This window comes from Lucilia sericata, unplaced genomic scaffold (genome assembly GCF_015586225.1).
Source record: "Lucilia sericata isolate MDLA Ls3-8-SP2 unplaced genomic scaffold, ASM1558622v1 Contig000135F_arrow, whole genome shotgun sequence".
Lineage (NCBI taxonomy): Eukaryota > Metazoa > Arthropoda > Insecta > Diptera > Calliphoridae > Lucilia > Lucilia sericata.
Window position 1 is genome coordinate 358245 of NW_023994167.1, and position 16712 is coordinate 374956.

At 27.2% G+C, this 16712-nt stretch overlaps 1 protein-coding gene across 15 annotated transcripts in view; it reads left to right on the forward strand.

The window, feature by feature from the left end:
• Positions 1–16712, forward strand: part of LOC119601014 (proton channel OtopLc) — a 107307-nt gene that overhangs the window by 66127 nt on the left and 24468 nt on the right. For 6 of the 15 annotated variants that reach the window (XM_037951642.1, XM_037951647.1, XM_037951644.1 and 3 more), the window contains one exon: positions 13680–13790. The exons of 6 other annotated variants lie outside the window; for them this stretch is intronic. In XM_037951642.1, the coding sequence (XP_037807570.1) occupies positions 13680–13790 (111 nt within the window). Of the gene's footprint in view, positions 1–4110; positions 4520–13679; positions 13791–16712 lie in introns of all 15 variants that reach the window. 3 more of the 15 variants (XM_037951655.1, XM_037951656.1, XM_037951657.1) reach the window with 1 other exon arrangement.

Sequence of the window (16712 nt, forward strand, 5' to 3'; positions counted from 1 at the left end):
CTATTGTATAGAAAGGTATTTATTTGTGATGTTGTAACTGTAATATTTTACTAGTTTAGTTGTGTTATTGTTGGTATATGACTAAGAGTGTGTGTGTGGAGAGTCTGTGTATTTTACAGAGAGGTCACTAGGTCGGCCCGGGATATTAAAGTGAATATTTTATGTATGTGATTGCAGGGGTGTAGTTAAAGGTTTGCTAAAGGGGTTGTTTTATATATTATTTGAATTTCGTAAAAGGCCTCAAGGGATAAGTAAATATGTTTTAATGAAATTTTATTATTTATTAAAAATGAATTCGTCATATTTACTGTTAAAATATTTTGACAACTTTATTCATATTTTATACAAAGGAAAAATATATTAAAAATAAAATATTTGTTTTTTTTTTTTTTAATTTAAACTGCATCACACAAATTTCTACTTAATAATCATATAAAATAAAGTGTTTTTCTAAATATTTAAATTTTTAATTAATAATGATTAGAATCTAAAATATTTTTTATAAATAAACATCGAAACATTTGCTGAGGAAACACAGAAGATATTATATTATAAAACGTTCGTTTTAATAGAGAAACCTAAACTCAGAAAGGCTTAGTTCCCATATTAAGGGCGATTGGTGGCTTTAGAATTCCATTTTAACTTAATTACATTTTGAATTACATATCCAGCAAAAACACGGTAATGGGTTGTACTTCCATAAGCACTTACTTTTCAATGACTACTACTTATCGTCTGCATTACTTAGCAGTACTCTATTAATGACTTTCTTATAATCTCAAATAGAAGTACTTTATTTTCGGCTTTGTCATTTTGTTTGCACATTTTATTTAATTACGTGTAAAGAATTGTGTTTTACAAAAAAGAAAACAAAATAAAATTTGTATGTGAAAACCATTATTTGACGCGCAAAATTGTAAGTACTTCTTTAACTCCCTATTTGTAAGCGAGCCTGGAAGTACTTGCCTCCAATGACATCACCGTTTTAAAATAATGACTGGCTAATGAAGAAGTAGTGAAAACAGGTTTTATTAGCTTTTTAACTCATTACTTTTCAATGTAAGTTTTTAATGGGATAAACTGGGGTTATAACCAATATTAGGACTTATCACTACGTAGTAGCTAGTAGTGTTGTTGTAACGAAAACCTTTTACTCCGGTCATTTTAGTGCTAAAACCTTTCGCGGCAAATCGAGTTTCTAAAAACCTTCAACATGTTCGAGTTCTTAACTTGGATGTGGAATAAACCGCATACTTTATCATTGCCATTTCTATCTGTAAATACCGTGGTTCAAAACTTTCCGATTTTATATTAATAAATTTACAATTTTTTCTACAGTAAATATCGAAAACTTTAACTAAATTGCCGGAAAACTTTTTCGCTAGGGAAATTGTGATATGCTTTTTCAACATAAATTTTTATACTCTATCTGGAATAGATAGGGCCGTTTCAAAATTTTCAAAAATTTTAGAAACGTTAAAATCCTAATCTTCACTTGTAGTACGCGTAGATGAAATAGGAAATTTGGTTACAAAATTTTGAATAGTACATATTGAAGATTGGTTTAGTCTAAACACGATTCTTTATAATCCCTTTAGGTTGAGATTTTTGTGCATCTTAAGTTATATCCATCCGGCTTCAGCCTTCTATATTGAGAGTAGAATAGGAGATATCCTATTGCCTTGTTCTTACTACGACTTATTTCCACTAATGGGTTTAGGTCTTCGTTAGTCTATTCCGTATTAAAGGCGAATAATGAATCTCTACCTTTTGAGTCTATACTCAAAAGGTACTCGTTTATTCGAAATTCGGGGCTTCATATTCAAAATTTTTGACTTCTGACTCATACTGAACTACTATTTGGTCTACGTCTGTTTTGTTTGAGTTCTTAACTTGGTAAAGTAAACTTGTTTATCTGCAAATATCGTGATTCAAACAATGAATTTTGAAGAGTACATACTGAAGATTGGTTTAGTCTTAACCCGATTCTTTATTATCTCTTTAAGTTGGGATTTTTGTGCATCCTAAGTTCTTCCCATCCCGCTTCAGTCTTCTATATTGAGAGTAGCTGCAATCTTCGATTGCCTTGTTCTTACTGCGACCTATTTCCACTTATTTTTCCCGCAACCTATAGCGTATATTCTTTATGGTGGCAGGTGGGTTCCTTTTATCCAAAATTCTGACTCATACTGAGCGACAATCTGGTCTACGTCTGATACAGATGCATTTCAGTATTTCAGCTGGTTGACGAGACAAGACAACTTACATTCGGACAATATCATAAAAGAATTGAACCTTTACGAGATCGATTAGGAATGGTAACCTCCTTTCAAGCCACTGAAGGTCACAATTCTGCAAAGGAAGTTATAGGACAGAAACGTATAACATAGGAAAAACGAAAATAGCAAAGTTGCGAGCTCTCTATTTTGTGGTTGTACGGACGAGATACAATATCTGTGACGGCCAGGGAATATAGCGTGAACTAAGCATTTCTCTAAGTATCGATTACGATCTAACCCATCTTATGATTCTGATTTACCCATACATACAAGTCTTAATCGCTTCTCTTACTTAGATGGATGTGGTTAGATTACGATCACTTAACTCCTGATCAATATCGAAGTTGGGTGTATATTAATGTTCCAAAATAAATGATTAAAAACAAATCGAAACATAAGACAAAGAAGCGATTACGATCGACCGACTAAGATTCTAGTGATGCACACCCACATTTCATTATCCTCATTAGCTTAGACAAGATCCAGCATCTTTGACTGCTAGAGAAAATACCTTGAACTGAATGCATTCCTATCACATACGGAGTTATATAGAAATGCTTCTATTGTAAAACACATACAAAACACATCATCTCCGACTAAGATTATAGTGATGTACACCACCAATCCATATCTTATGATACTGTTCAACTGAGACATTTTCCGATTGAAATTATTTGTACACGATTAAATCAGTGCTTAACAGTCTCTAAACCCCACTTCGGGCCCTTTACTATAAAAGGCCCTTTTCTACATTTGCTCCAGCATACAAATGTATGTTGAACAAACAACCCAACAAAAATCACATATGCGATCAAAAATTGTAAAATTTTGGGGGTGGGTGAGTTCTTTACTAATAATTTTTTTGGTATTTTGTTTAATAGTAGAGGGTGTTAAAAAGGATGCGTATTAAATGAGTAAATTTTCAAACTATAGTATATATGCCAAATACTACATACATATGTATACACAAAAAAAAATTTTACAACTTTATTTACTACCATACCAAAAGGGAATATAATTTTATAGAGCAAAAGGTATTCTAAGGATGCTTGCATGATGAAAAGTATTAGGCAGCAGATTTTCTTAAGTATCTAAGGGAGTTACTGCTAATGTAGGTACATTAATACAAAACGTACACTTTATATTAGCTATTGACTATGAATTGTTTTAATGGCTAATATAAGTTTGTTAAGGCTAATTAAGAGATAAATAGGCAATTGAAAAGAAAAATATAAAACAAAAAATTGTGTATGCAGTAAACGAAAATAAAGTACGGAAGTACATACTAAAATTTGGAATAGACACACCCACAAAAACCTTAATAAAAATGAGTGTGTATACAAAATTTTATAAAAAGAAAAAAAAAAAATAAATAATATTTTTTGTGTGAATGAGTTTTAAAAGACCTTCAAAGTTGGAAGAAAAATATAGTTTTAGTATTTTTAACACAAAATTTTTATTTAAAATATAACGTTTTTAATAAAAGCTTTTTTACCTTTAGATAAAAATCAAAACAAACTTTTGGATAATAAACGAAAACATAAAAAGCTAAGAGACCAATTTAATAGCAACTTTAGATATTTTATTTATTTTGACAACGTCCTTGAGAGAGCTAATAAAACTGACAGATATAGAGTATAACAGAAGAGATATAAAGAGAGAGAGAGAAAAAAAGGGGCAAAGTAATAAAATTCTCAATTTTTAGAGTAAATTTTCCCTAAACTTTCAATCCACATTTAAGAGGAAAAATTAATTGAAAGAAAAATCGCAAAGAAATGATCTACTCAACAAACAAGCAAATAATAATTTTCTGTTCATTTTGAAAATACAGTTAAAACGTGATTGAAGACAACGAATTATTTGAAACAAAATAAATTTATTTATTCTTAAACAAACGTCCAAGTTGTGTTAAACAATTAAAATAAACAAAAAAAAAAAAGATGTGAATTTAATAAAAATTAAAAAAAAATTAAAAACAAAAATAAATTAATAAAAAAAAAACTTAAAAACAAAAAGTGATTTTAAAACAAATAAAACATTTATTAAAACTAATAACCAAAAGTAATGGGTAACGGCGGAGAAGTAAAAGTTGCTACCGTCGATGTTGAAGGCGGTGATAATATGGCAACATTGCCCGTTTCACGCTCCCATACCACAGCCAGCACGGATAGCGCTGAGAAAAATAATGCCGCCAATAAGGAAATGGAATTAAAAAATGTTGTGCCACAGCCATTGCAAAGGTTATTGGAATAAAATAATCTAATATTTTTTTAAATATATCTTTTGATTTTAACATTATTCTAATAAATGGTGCAAGTGTTTGTTATGAGTTCAAAGGACTTTACTAAATATTATAAGGATTTCTTTTATATCCATTCCACTTTTATATCCTTCTATAGTACACAGATTTAATATTAATACTGTTTGTTATTGTTTGTATTTGCACACTCTTATTCGTTCCTTTTCTTCGTTCATATGTTGGTTTTGCCGTTGGGCTAGACGTTTTGGAGTGATGCCAAGATGTCTGGTATATTTATTGAAGCAAATTGTGGTTGCTGTATAATAAATAAATAAAAAAAATGTGATATGGCTACAACAATAATCAAGTTATGACCAAGCCATGGTAATGTGCTAAAAAGGGATGTGATTTTGTTTAAAAAAAATTCTATTTGATTTTATCTTATGTATTAATAAAAAGGAAAAACAACATGAAGTGTGTCAGTAAGACTTGCTACTCAGAGATAAAGGAATTATTTTTTTTTATTTTTATGCAAAATGTTTAAAAAATCTATAAAATTTGTATATGTATGAGAATAATATTTTACATTTTATTATGTGATAAAAAATAATTTGATTGTTGTGAATCTGAAATAGCTCGTGTATACTCATAATAGATTTTAATAAAATAATTGTTTGCCCAAAAATTTTATCAATATTTATCTGAAGATTAAGAGTAAAAATGAAAATTTAAATATAAATATTTGTAGCGACCAAGACCTTACTAACATATACATATTTTCATGAACTCCTAAAAGTATATTATGTAAAAAACTGGATTTTAAAAAAATTTAAATTATGAAAAACACGTATCAGGAAATTCTTGGAATATTCTCGAAACAAATTCGAATTTCAGAACTTTATATTTTTACATAAATAAACGTTATTAAATAATATTTTTTAAAATTCTGGGGATAGTTTGTTTCTATGAATTGTTAAAAAAAAAACTATTCCCAAGACTTCTGAAAGTGGAGTTTCGATACTGGTAGAGTTTCGAACATTTTTTTTTTTCAATTCTTACTGACAAATTTCATAATTTCAATAAAAATTTATTGCAAAAGGCGGACAAATTTTGCTAATCACCCCTATTCTACATTTCGATTACGTTTCCGCATTCAGTTACGCTACGATCGAAAATTGGTATTCCAATAAAAAACACAATCGTAAGAAAAAGAAGAAGCATTTCCATTTTATTTCAATCTTTTAGGATTATGTGTGTAAGTTGTTATTTTAGTGACGGAGCTTTGAATCGAAATGCAGTGCCTCGTTTCTGTAACTCCCGCATCGAGAAGTTTCTCGCATGAAACAGTGAAATTGAAGAAAAAACAATGTGAGTTGAAACAAAATATCATTTCTCACATGCAAGTGTTTCTGTAAGAAAATTTTGTGAGAACTATCTGTCATTTATGATTTTTGACATAAGTTATTGGAAATTTGTGAGTAAAAGTGTTTCTGTAAGAAAATTTTGTGAGAAGTTTCTCACATGAACTGTCAAAAAAACTCACATTTTAAAACGGTGCGGAAAGTAAAATTTTAAGTAAAAAATTTTATTTAAACATGAATTCTATGAAATAATGAAAAAGTAATGTTATATTTATAATTAATTAAGATTGAAATAAATATTGTTTTAGAAAATAGGAGGAATTTCGGATATACAGAACCAAATGCTAAAAAAGTACGTGGGTGTAAACTTAAAATTTGCCAAGGGCGAATTTAGTGGAATAATTTTTCGAACAATTTTCATTTAATTTCTATATTTTTTATTTATTTATTCTTCGTTTATAAATTTGTTCGGCAATTTTTGTTTTCTTCTTTTAATTTTTATGTTTTTTGACAGCTGTTTTATTGGAAATTTCCAATAAAAACGTAATTCGTGTAGCCTCTTCTCACTTTAAGTTACAGAAACACTTTTTACTCACAAATCGAGAAACGATGAAATTTTTTGTTTCACACTTCTCGATGTGAGAACTTCTCACTAAAAGTTTCAGAAACGAGGTACAGAATACCAAAGTTGCCAAAAATTTCGATACGAATCGAAATACAGAATTGTGGTGAATAATTCGATGGTATTGAATCGCATAATCGGGACGGCCAATTAGCAAATTATTTTTATGATCATATCATTTTATTGAAGACGATTTTCAGTTTAGGTTAAAATTTTTGAAGGACGGAGATTTAAATGAGTAATTTTTCAATCCATTTGAGAGATCCCGAACTAACCTAAATAAACAAGAATAATTAGTTTGGATTAAATACTCCGAACGAACCAATAACTTCGTTTGATACCGAACTCGAACTTCGATCAATTCTAAAGTTAAAAAGCGGAATAGAAGAGAGAATATTTAAGGAAATTGTCTCTTTACCTCCTCCCGTTTAGGTTCTATCTATCAAGAGACAGGCAGACAGACATGTCTAGATCGTTTAAGAATAAGAACCTAGCCCTTAAAGGAAATTGTATAAGCTTTCATCTGAGTCAAAAAAAATGGAGTTAAAAAAAATTTGGAAAAAATGAAGAAGTAGCTATCTGAACTCCTTTGGGCAATAGGTGAAAATTTACACTAATTTTAGTTTTCGAGCTGAAATTCTTAAATTGTACAACCAAGATGTTCAGTATTTTGAAAAATTTTGAATGATATAAAAATATGATGAATTAAAATTTTATGAAAGGTTCGCCGTTCGGTGTTCGGTCAAAATTTCGCCGAACACCGAACTTTGGCCGAACCTGACTTTTTACCGAACTTCGTACCCGAAATTTGACAATTCCGCAATTGCCAAAAATTGGAGCAAAAATCTTAATAATTAATTTTTTTACAATTTTGCCCATAGTGTTCACAATTTTTAACGGAGGAGAAAATAAAATCTTTAAGTAATTATGTGACAAGTTAATTTAATTTTAACAGAGAAAAATCCAGAATATTTAGTTGTCCTTTTCAATAAAACTCCTCCTTGTTATTAAACACTGAATTATAGGTATGAGTCGAATTTTAATTAAAATGGCCAACTGTCTAAATACTTCATGTATTGACCCTTCTTAAGGAAAAACTTTAAAAAATTCTATATAATTTTGCCCAATGTCGTCAGCACAAGTTATGAAAATTTTGCAATATTAAAACTATGTATTTCAAGCTTTAACAAATTATCACACGTTCACCTTTACCTTTAGAAATTTAAACATTTTTTTCAATAATATTATCTTCTTACATATATATTTTCTGTTACATATCTTTAAAATTTCTTTTTCAACTCCAATGTGAATAACCCCTAGAGTATAGAAGTATGTAGATCGTGCAAAGGAAACTATATAATAAAATTAATCCCCAAATGAAATGTGAACAATTTATATTGCAATATTTCTTTACTGCAACATCAAACACAGCTACAAACCTCCATACTTACTTACTCTCAGACAGGATTCTGCTAACAACTGCATTAAAGGGAATAAAAGGAAACTCTTACAAGGATTGTTTTAGAGTCAACAACAATGATGTTTTCTTAACTCATAATCACACATCCCAGCAATGCAAATATATAGATATTCTACTCATATAAAGATGTTTTTTTTTTTGCTTCACTCTGATGTTTGCCAACATAAAACTCTGGAGAGGATAAAGGAATGAATGATAGACTGACATGACAAAAAACAAAAGCTGCAAAAGCAAGGATTTTCCAAATATCCCTTAAGGATATTTTTTGTATAAAAAAAAACGCACTCATTTAGAAAAAAAAACAAAAACTTGACAGTAAAGTGAAGTGATGGCAAATAATGACAGTTTTTGGTAGAGAATAAAAAAATGTGTTTGTAAATATCTAAAAGTAAAGGACAATTGAAAGAAATATTTAAATAAAAAGTGAATTTGTCACGTATTTGTTGAAACTAGAAAGGAAAATATTGTTTTAAATTAAACAGGTATTTTAGACAAGATTGTTTTGTGATTTATAAAAAAAAATAGCAAGGTAAATTAGAAAATAGAATAGACGTATTTTTGCATTTGCTGTGTTGACAAATTTCAATAGTTTTAATTGGACATTATAAAGACTTAAAATATCTGAATGAAAAATTGTAAAATTCAACATTATAATTAAACAAAAATAAATGAAGTATTTACGTCAAATTTTCTATTTGTAGAAAATTTATCATAAATTATCTCAAACTTGGAATTTATATACAATTTTTTATAAATTTTCGTTATTCTTAAAAATAAAGAATTTTTTAAAAATTTATTAACTTTTTTATAAAAATCACCAATAAAATGAGAATGGAACATTTTATATAAAATGAGAATTAATAGTGCAATTTCTATGAAATGTTGAACAATTTTTATAAAATGAGAATTTATTTAAAATTTTCTAAAATTTATTTCAAATTTTCTACAAAATGAGAATTTATTAAAAAATTTCTATAAAACGAGATTTTATGGAATTTGTTTATAATATGAGAAATCATCGAAAATTTTCTATAAAATGAGAATTCATCGAAAAATTTCTATACAATGAGAAATTATCGAAAATTTTCTATAAAATGATTTTCATCGAAAGTTTTTTTATAAAATGAGAATTAATCGAATATGTTCTATAAAATGAGAATTAATCGAATATGTTCTATAAAAGTAGAATTTATCGAAAATTTTCTATAAAAGTAGAATTTATCGAAAATTTTCTATAAAAAGAGAATTTATCGAAAATTTTCTATAAAAAGAGAATTTATCGAAAATTTTCTATAAAAAGACAATTTATCGAAAATGTTCCATAAATAGAGAATTTATCGAAAATGTTCTATAAAAAGAGAATTTATCGAAAATGTTCTATAAAAAGAGAATTTATCGAAAATGTTCTATTAAAAGAGAATTTATCGAAAATATTTTATAAAATGATAATTTATCGAAAATTTTCTATAAAAAGAGAATTTATCGAAAATTTTCTATAAAAGAGAATTTATCGAAAATGTTCTACTAAAAGAGAATTTATCGAAAATGTTCTATTAAAAGAGAATTTATCGAAAATGTTGTATAAAAAGAGAATTTATCGAAAATGTTCTATTAAAAGAGAATTTATCGAAAATGTTGTATAAAAAGAGAATTTATCGAAAATTTTCTATAAAAAGAGAATTTATCGAAAATTTTCTATAAAAAGAGAATTTATCGAAAATGTTCTACTAAAAGAGAATTTATCGAAAATGTTCTACTAAAAGAGAATTTATCGAAAATGTTCTATTAAAAGAGAATTTGTCGAAAATATTCTATAAAAAGAAAATTTATCGAAAATGTTTTATAAAAAGAAAATTTATCGAAATTTTCTATAAAACGAAAATTTATCGAAATTTTCTATAAAACGAAAATTTATCGAAATTTTCTATAAAACGAAAATTTATCGAAATTTTCTATAAAAAGAAATTTTATCGAAATTTTCTGTAAAAAGAAATTTTATCGAAATTTTCTATAAAAAGAAAATTTATTGAACATTTTCTATAAAAAGAGAATTTATCGAAAATTTTCTATGAAAAGAGAATTTAGCGAAAATTTTCTATGAATTGACAATTAACAAAAATTTTCTACTAATTAAGAATTTATTGAAAATATTCTGTATATTTAGAATTTATAGAAATTTTCTAAAAAATGCAATAAAATTTTTGACAAATTTCTAAAAAATGTTTGATAAAAATTTATCAATTTTCTATATTTTATAAAATGAGAATTTATCATAATTTTCTATAAATTTAGAATTATTCGAAATCCTTTATGAATTTTCGATGAAAAGTACTTTAAACTTAATTGAAAATTTTGTATAACAAATAATTAGTTGAATAGATAAAGATTTCTTTTAAAGAGACTTTTAACTTAAAGTCATCGCTATATAACGTAAGTTTGGAAAAATGGAATGTTTTGGGCACTTTAGCAACAGTTCTATGTGATTTTCCAAAATTTTATTTAAATAACTATTAATCAATTTATTAAAATCCAACAGGCAATTGACCTATTTATTAAGAACCCTTAACAAAACATATTTCAAAAAGTAGTTTTTATATAATTAAAAGAGCCTTGTTGGCAATTTTTTCTCTTTATTTCGCCAATTTTTCAATTTATTAACACAATTCCATTTCGATATTAATATTTACACAATAAATAGCACAAAAATCCTATATATTTTTTTTAGTGAAATAATTTTTTCCAACCTCTACTTCAGATATCAACGTTTGATTTGTTCCAACTTTTTTTCTCGCTCTTTTGCTAGTGCGAGTGTTTATGTTTACACAATGTTGCCACATTTCAAGAGATTCCTTTACTTACTCATACGAAACATAGAATGAACGCTCGTGTATTTGCATAATAGCAGCAGATTTAGGTCAAATTTATGTTTTTCTTTGCGAAAATGTTGTTTAGTTGCATGTGGCGGGGGAAACGAAGGTGGCAGAGCTAGTGGTAGTAGCTGGCAGTAGTAGTACTTGTATGTAGACTTTAGCAGTATACATTAAAACCAAGTTGTTGATGGGAAACATTTTTTTTTTTCATTTACATTGTATGTATTTGTAAAAAAGGATACATAATTTACATTACATATATATGTATGTATGTGTGTACAACATATACCAGTATGTATATGTATAAGATTTATTCAACGTGTATAATAAATGAATGGCTGGGGTAAATATTTGTTGCTTTTAGCGTTTCGATTGTATGCAAACAAAACTTGCAGATCGTTAAACAGACACTTGAGGCAAAAAGCTAAAGAAAAAAGTTGGAAAAAAAAAACAAAATAAGGAAGTGTAATGTAGGAAAAAAAACAACAATCAGTCTTTTTATGCAAATGGCATATAGAATCGGAGTAAAGAAACACTATTAAACAAAATAACAACAATATGTTGGAGGTAGCAGAGAGTTAAATGGATAAAATCGTATGGGTGGGGATGTTCTGTTAAATACTACAATAGACTAGACTAGTCAATAGACCAGTCCATAGACTATGGACTTGTCCATAGACTAGTGGATAGACTACTCAATAGACTAGTTCATAGACTAATCAATAGACTAGTTCATAGACTAATCAACAGACTCGACCATTGACTAGTTAATTGACTAGTTCATAGACTAGTCCATTGACTACTCAATAGACTATTCCATAGACTAGCCAATAGACTAGTTCATAGACTAGACAATAGACTAGTTCATAGACTAGTCAATAGACTAGTTCATTAGACTAAACCATAGACAAGCCAAATATAATTTATCGAAAATTTTCTATAAAAAGATAATTTATCGAAAATTTTCTATAAAAAGAGAATTTATCGAAAATTTTCTATAAAAAGAGAATTTATCCTAAATTTTCTATAAAAAGAGAAATTTATCGAAAATTTTCTATAAAAAGAGAATTTATCGAAAAATTTCTATAAAAAGAGAATTTATCGAACATTTTCTATAAAAAGAGAATTTATCGAACATTTTCTATAAAAAGAGAATTTATCGAAAATTTTCTATAAAAAGAGAATTTATCGAAAATTTTCTATAAAAAGAGAATTTATCGAAAATTTTCTATAAAAAGAGAATTTAACGAAAATTTTCTACAAAAAGAGAATTTTCTATGAAAAGAGGATTTATCGAAAATTTTCTATAAAAGATAATCTATCGAAAATTTTCTATAAAAAGAGAATTACATTTTCTATAAAAAGAGAGTTTATCGACCAGGCCATAGACTAGTCCACAGACTAGTCAATAGACTAGTCCATAGAATGGTCTATAGACTAGTCAATAGACTAGTCGATAGGCTAGTCCATAGACTAGTCAATAGACTAGTCCATAGACTAGTCAATAGACTAGTCAATAGACTTGTCAATAGACTAGTAAATAGACTAGTCCATAGACTAGTAAATAGACTAGTCCATAGACTAGTCCATAGGCTAGTCAATAGACTAGTTCATAGACTAGTCAATAGACTACTCCATAGACTAGTCAATAGACTAGTCCATAGGCAACTCCATAGACTAGTCCATAGTCTAGTCAATAGACTAGTCAATAGATTAATCAATAGACTAGTCCATAGACTGGTCCATAGACTAGTCAATAGACTAGTCAATAGATTAATAAATAGATTAGTCCATAGACTACCCAATAGACTAGTCCATAGGCTAGTCAATAGATTAGTCAATAGATTAGTCAATAGATTAGTCAATAGACTTGTCAATAGACTAGTCAATATACTTGGCAATAGGCTAGGCAATAGACTTGTCAATAGACTAGTCCGTAGACCAGTCAATAGACTATTTCATAGACTAGGCAATAGACTAGTCAATAGATTAGTCCATAGACTAGGCAATAGACTAGTTCATAGACTAGTCCATACACTAGGCAATAGGCTAGTTCATAGAATATTCCATAGACTAGTCCATTGACTAGTCAATAGACTAGTCCATAGACTAGCCAATAGACTTGTTCATAGACTAGTTCATAGACTATTCCATTGACTAGTCACTAGACTAGTCAATAGACTCTTCCGTTGACAAGTCAATAGACAAGTCAATAGACTAGTCCATGGACTAGTCACCAGATTTGTCCATAGACTATTCAGTTCTGTGGTCCATAAACTGTTCTTTGAATATTCTCAACATTTTAAAAACAAAATTCTTTCAAAGCACATATTAAAAATATATTCGCTGCCATCTACATGGTTGTGGGAAACAAGTGTTTACAAAACTATCCTGATACATATAGTTTATGTGTGTATGTTTATTATAATTTCCTTAGCTAGCTTGAATATAAAATGAAATTAAAAAAAAAACTACATTATAATATAACCTAAAAATGAAAAAATTTTTTGTTTTGGTACTTATTAGCAAAATATTTTTGTTGTTTATCCTCTTTTCAACCTGATTTTTTTCTTTTCAAATATTGTTTCTAATCATTAACCTAAATTTACATAATAAAGTAGTTCCTTTTTTTAGTTTTTGTATAAATTCATATATAATCCCGTTTACCTTTGTGTTTAATCTAGTTATGAGTGTTATAATAACCGCCCAAATTACCCTAGTGTTATCCTTGTTTAGTGATTATGGCTCTTTAAAAAAAAAAAGATTAAACAAAATTTAAATAAAATTTTATTTCTTTACACTTTATTTTTTTGACAAACTTTTTTTAGGGTTGTTTATTCGGTAAAATCAGATCCAAATAAACGAAGTTTTTTACCAGCTAATATAACCATACATGGCACATATCACACCAATGTTATAACAGGACCAATTGAATTATGGTAAAACAAAAAAATACAAATATTTGAACAACATTTTTAATAAAATTTAGCAAAACAAAATATATAAAAAATAATATAAAATACGTATGATGATCAAAAATTAGTATGACAAAATTTGCAATTGTCATCAGGATTGTCAACTAGATATTAAAAGAAAAATTCTCAAAATTAACGAAAAATTTTAAAATGTGCTACATAATATTATGAGCATTTTGATTTTTTTAAAACTTAAATTTAAATCTTGTGTGAAGTTTGGAACACCCTTAATAAACTCGTGTTCTGTCAAAAGGAAAGTATTTTTTAACAATTTCTCTATTATGAGGGGAAATTACGAGAACGATATTTTTAAATCACATAAAGTTATTATTTGAATCGCAAGAGGGGAATAATTACCTTGACAATCAAAAATTATTTATAGTTTATTCGCAAGGGTGAATTGCATAAAACGGTAGAAGTTAAATAGTGGAAAATCGAGTTAGAAATGCTTTTGATTACATTAGATTAAGGGAGACCCAAATGAATTTGTAGAATGACATTTATTTTAAGAACATAAGTTCATGAACAAAGCTTAGAAATAAAGTAAACTTTGGTATACTGTTGAATAAGGTGTCTCGTGAACCATTTTTTTTTTTTTTTTTGTAGGAATAGTTGTCAAATTTTCGCGATTCCTATACTTAAATGACCTAAGACTCCCAGTAGCAATGGAAACAAAAGTGAATAACTTCTATAAAGAATTAGATATTTACACAATTTTTAACAATTTAAAAAGTATATTAAACACGTATTCAAACTTATAAAATTTATATGAAAAATATAGTGAAAAGTGGGCGAAATGTTTATTTGTGGGCATGGTTATCACAAACATTGTATTAAATTATGGTATCAATTTTAATACATTTAAAAATTATTTGTAAAAAATTAGTACTAACATAAGAAGTGGGCGTGGACATGATATAACCGCCCCCTTTTTTGTGAGGTTGTTCTAACTCTTATTGTGAACTTATAAACTTAATATAAAGTCCATACTTCTAAAATTAAACTTTTGTCATACTAGAATGTACTAGATGTGGCACTGTGTAGCGATTAAAATTTTGATTTCAGTACAATCTTTAAAAAAAAAATCTGCAAACTCTTTGAAATGGATATCAAAATAAAAATAATTAACATTTTTGTTAGAGTATTGTTGGTTCGAAAAACGACTTTTTAAAACTCTAAAATAATCTAAATAACTCTGAAATGGATGCAATAAAAAGCAAAACAATTTTTTTGAATAATTTCCTGTATAAGCTGAAAATTGCGACAATTTTGAAACCTATTTCGATAAAAAGTGAAAATAATATGCCTCTTAAAACCCATTTTGTGGACCAAAAATATTTGAAAATAATTTTTTTTTTTCGTAATCAGCTCAAAATTATTTAATTTTTGAGACACATTTCATAAAATTTGGAAATATTTTATTTTTCTAAAATTATAATGAGGACTCGATTTTTAATCGCTGATGTAAGTATATAACGATTTTTTGAAATTTTCCAATTTTTTGGTTTATTTACAAAATTATTTACTGTAATTCTTAAAGAAAGTCGAGTTTAACCTCTTACATTTTTTAATATTTTATTAAAAGTTGTGTTTCGACTTTTAAAATTGTCAAACTTTAATTTTTTTTATTTTTTTTTTTATAAAATTTTCAACTTAATCCCTTTTTGACTTCTTTTTCAATGTTTATGTTAAAAATGTACTAATTCCATAAAAAATATTTGTTTTTAAAATTTGTTAACATTAAGTTTTCTATTACAAAATCAACTTTTTTCTACAAAAAGTCAACTTTTTCTTATAAAAGACTTTTTTTAACTTCTAGTTCAATTTATTCTATATGATTTTCATCAGGAGCAATTAGGAACTCTGAGATTTGTCTTTCCGCAATGTTACAAAATGTTTTGTCTGACTAAGTATAAGCATGGCTCCACAGAAATTAGACTATTAGTACTCTGAGTTGGACCTTAATATACAAAACACAAAAAGGGCGGAATTTGAAGGCGTGGCAAATATTTTTTTTATATTTTTTGTGATCTCCTCCCATTCGTAAAGAATTTTCGAAGATGTGTTTTTTTTGCAGTGTGATTTATTTTAAGCTTCTTTGAATGAATTTGGTTATTTGAAGATGTGTCTATTTTTACAGTTCGATGTTTTTGAACCGCAAGATACATACGTGGGAGCTTTATAGACTTGCTTTCAATTAACACAAGCATAAAAGGTATTCGGAAAATCATATTCCCTATCTATAGGACTTAGAGCTATACATCTTTTAAAGGTATAAATGACTAACTATCAACTGAAGAGTCTTAAATTTGAATACTTTTTTTTAACTACCCTCTTTGCATTATATTCAAAAATAGATTTTATACATACAAACAAATTTACATACACATCTATACATAATCGTATGAATATTGAATTTTCTGCATTTTATTTTAAGCTTCTTTGAAAAGATTTTATATTATACATACGTTTATATACCTATATAAAATGTATGTATGACAGCCTGTGTTTAAAAATATCATACACACGTAAATATTTGAATATTTTTTACATGACACTAAAATAAAACAGGTTAAAAAGGGATAATAATAGCAAGATTTTAAGATTATAATATTTCATAAGATTTTTTTAATGAATTCTTTAATAATAAAATGTTTTATAAGTTTAAACTTATATATTTGCAATGTAAATATAATAAAGATTTTAAATTATTACTGCCGCCCAGGCCTTAAACAATTTGTTGAAAAACAAATTCTTTTTTTTCAAATCGCTTTTCACCAAATATTGATTTATTATGGCTTCAAAAGAAAAATTTCATGTATAAAAAGCATTAAAAAGTACTAAAAACAAAATTAACCTTAAAGATTTATGTTTACAAACAATTTT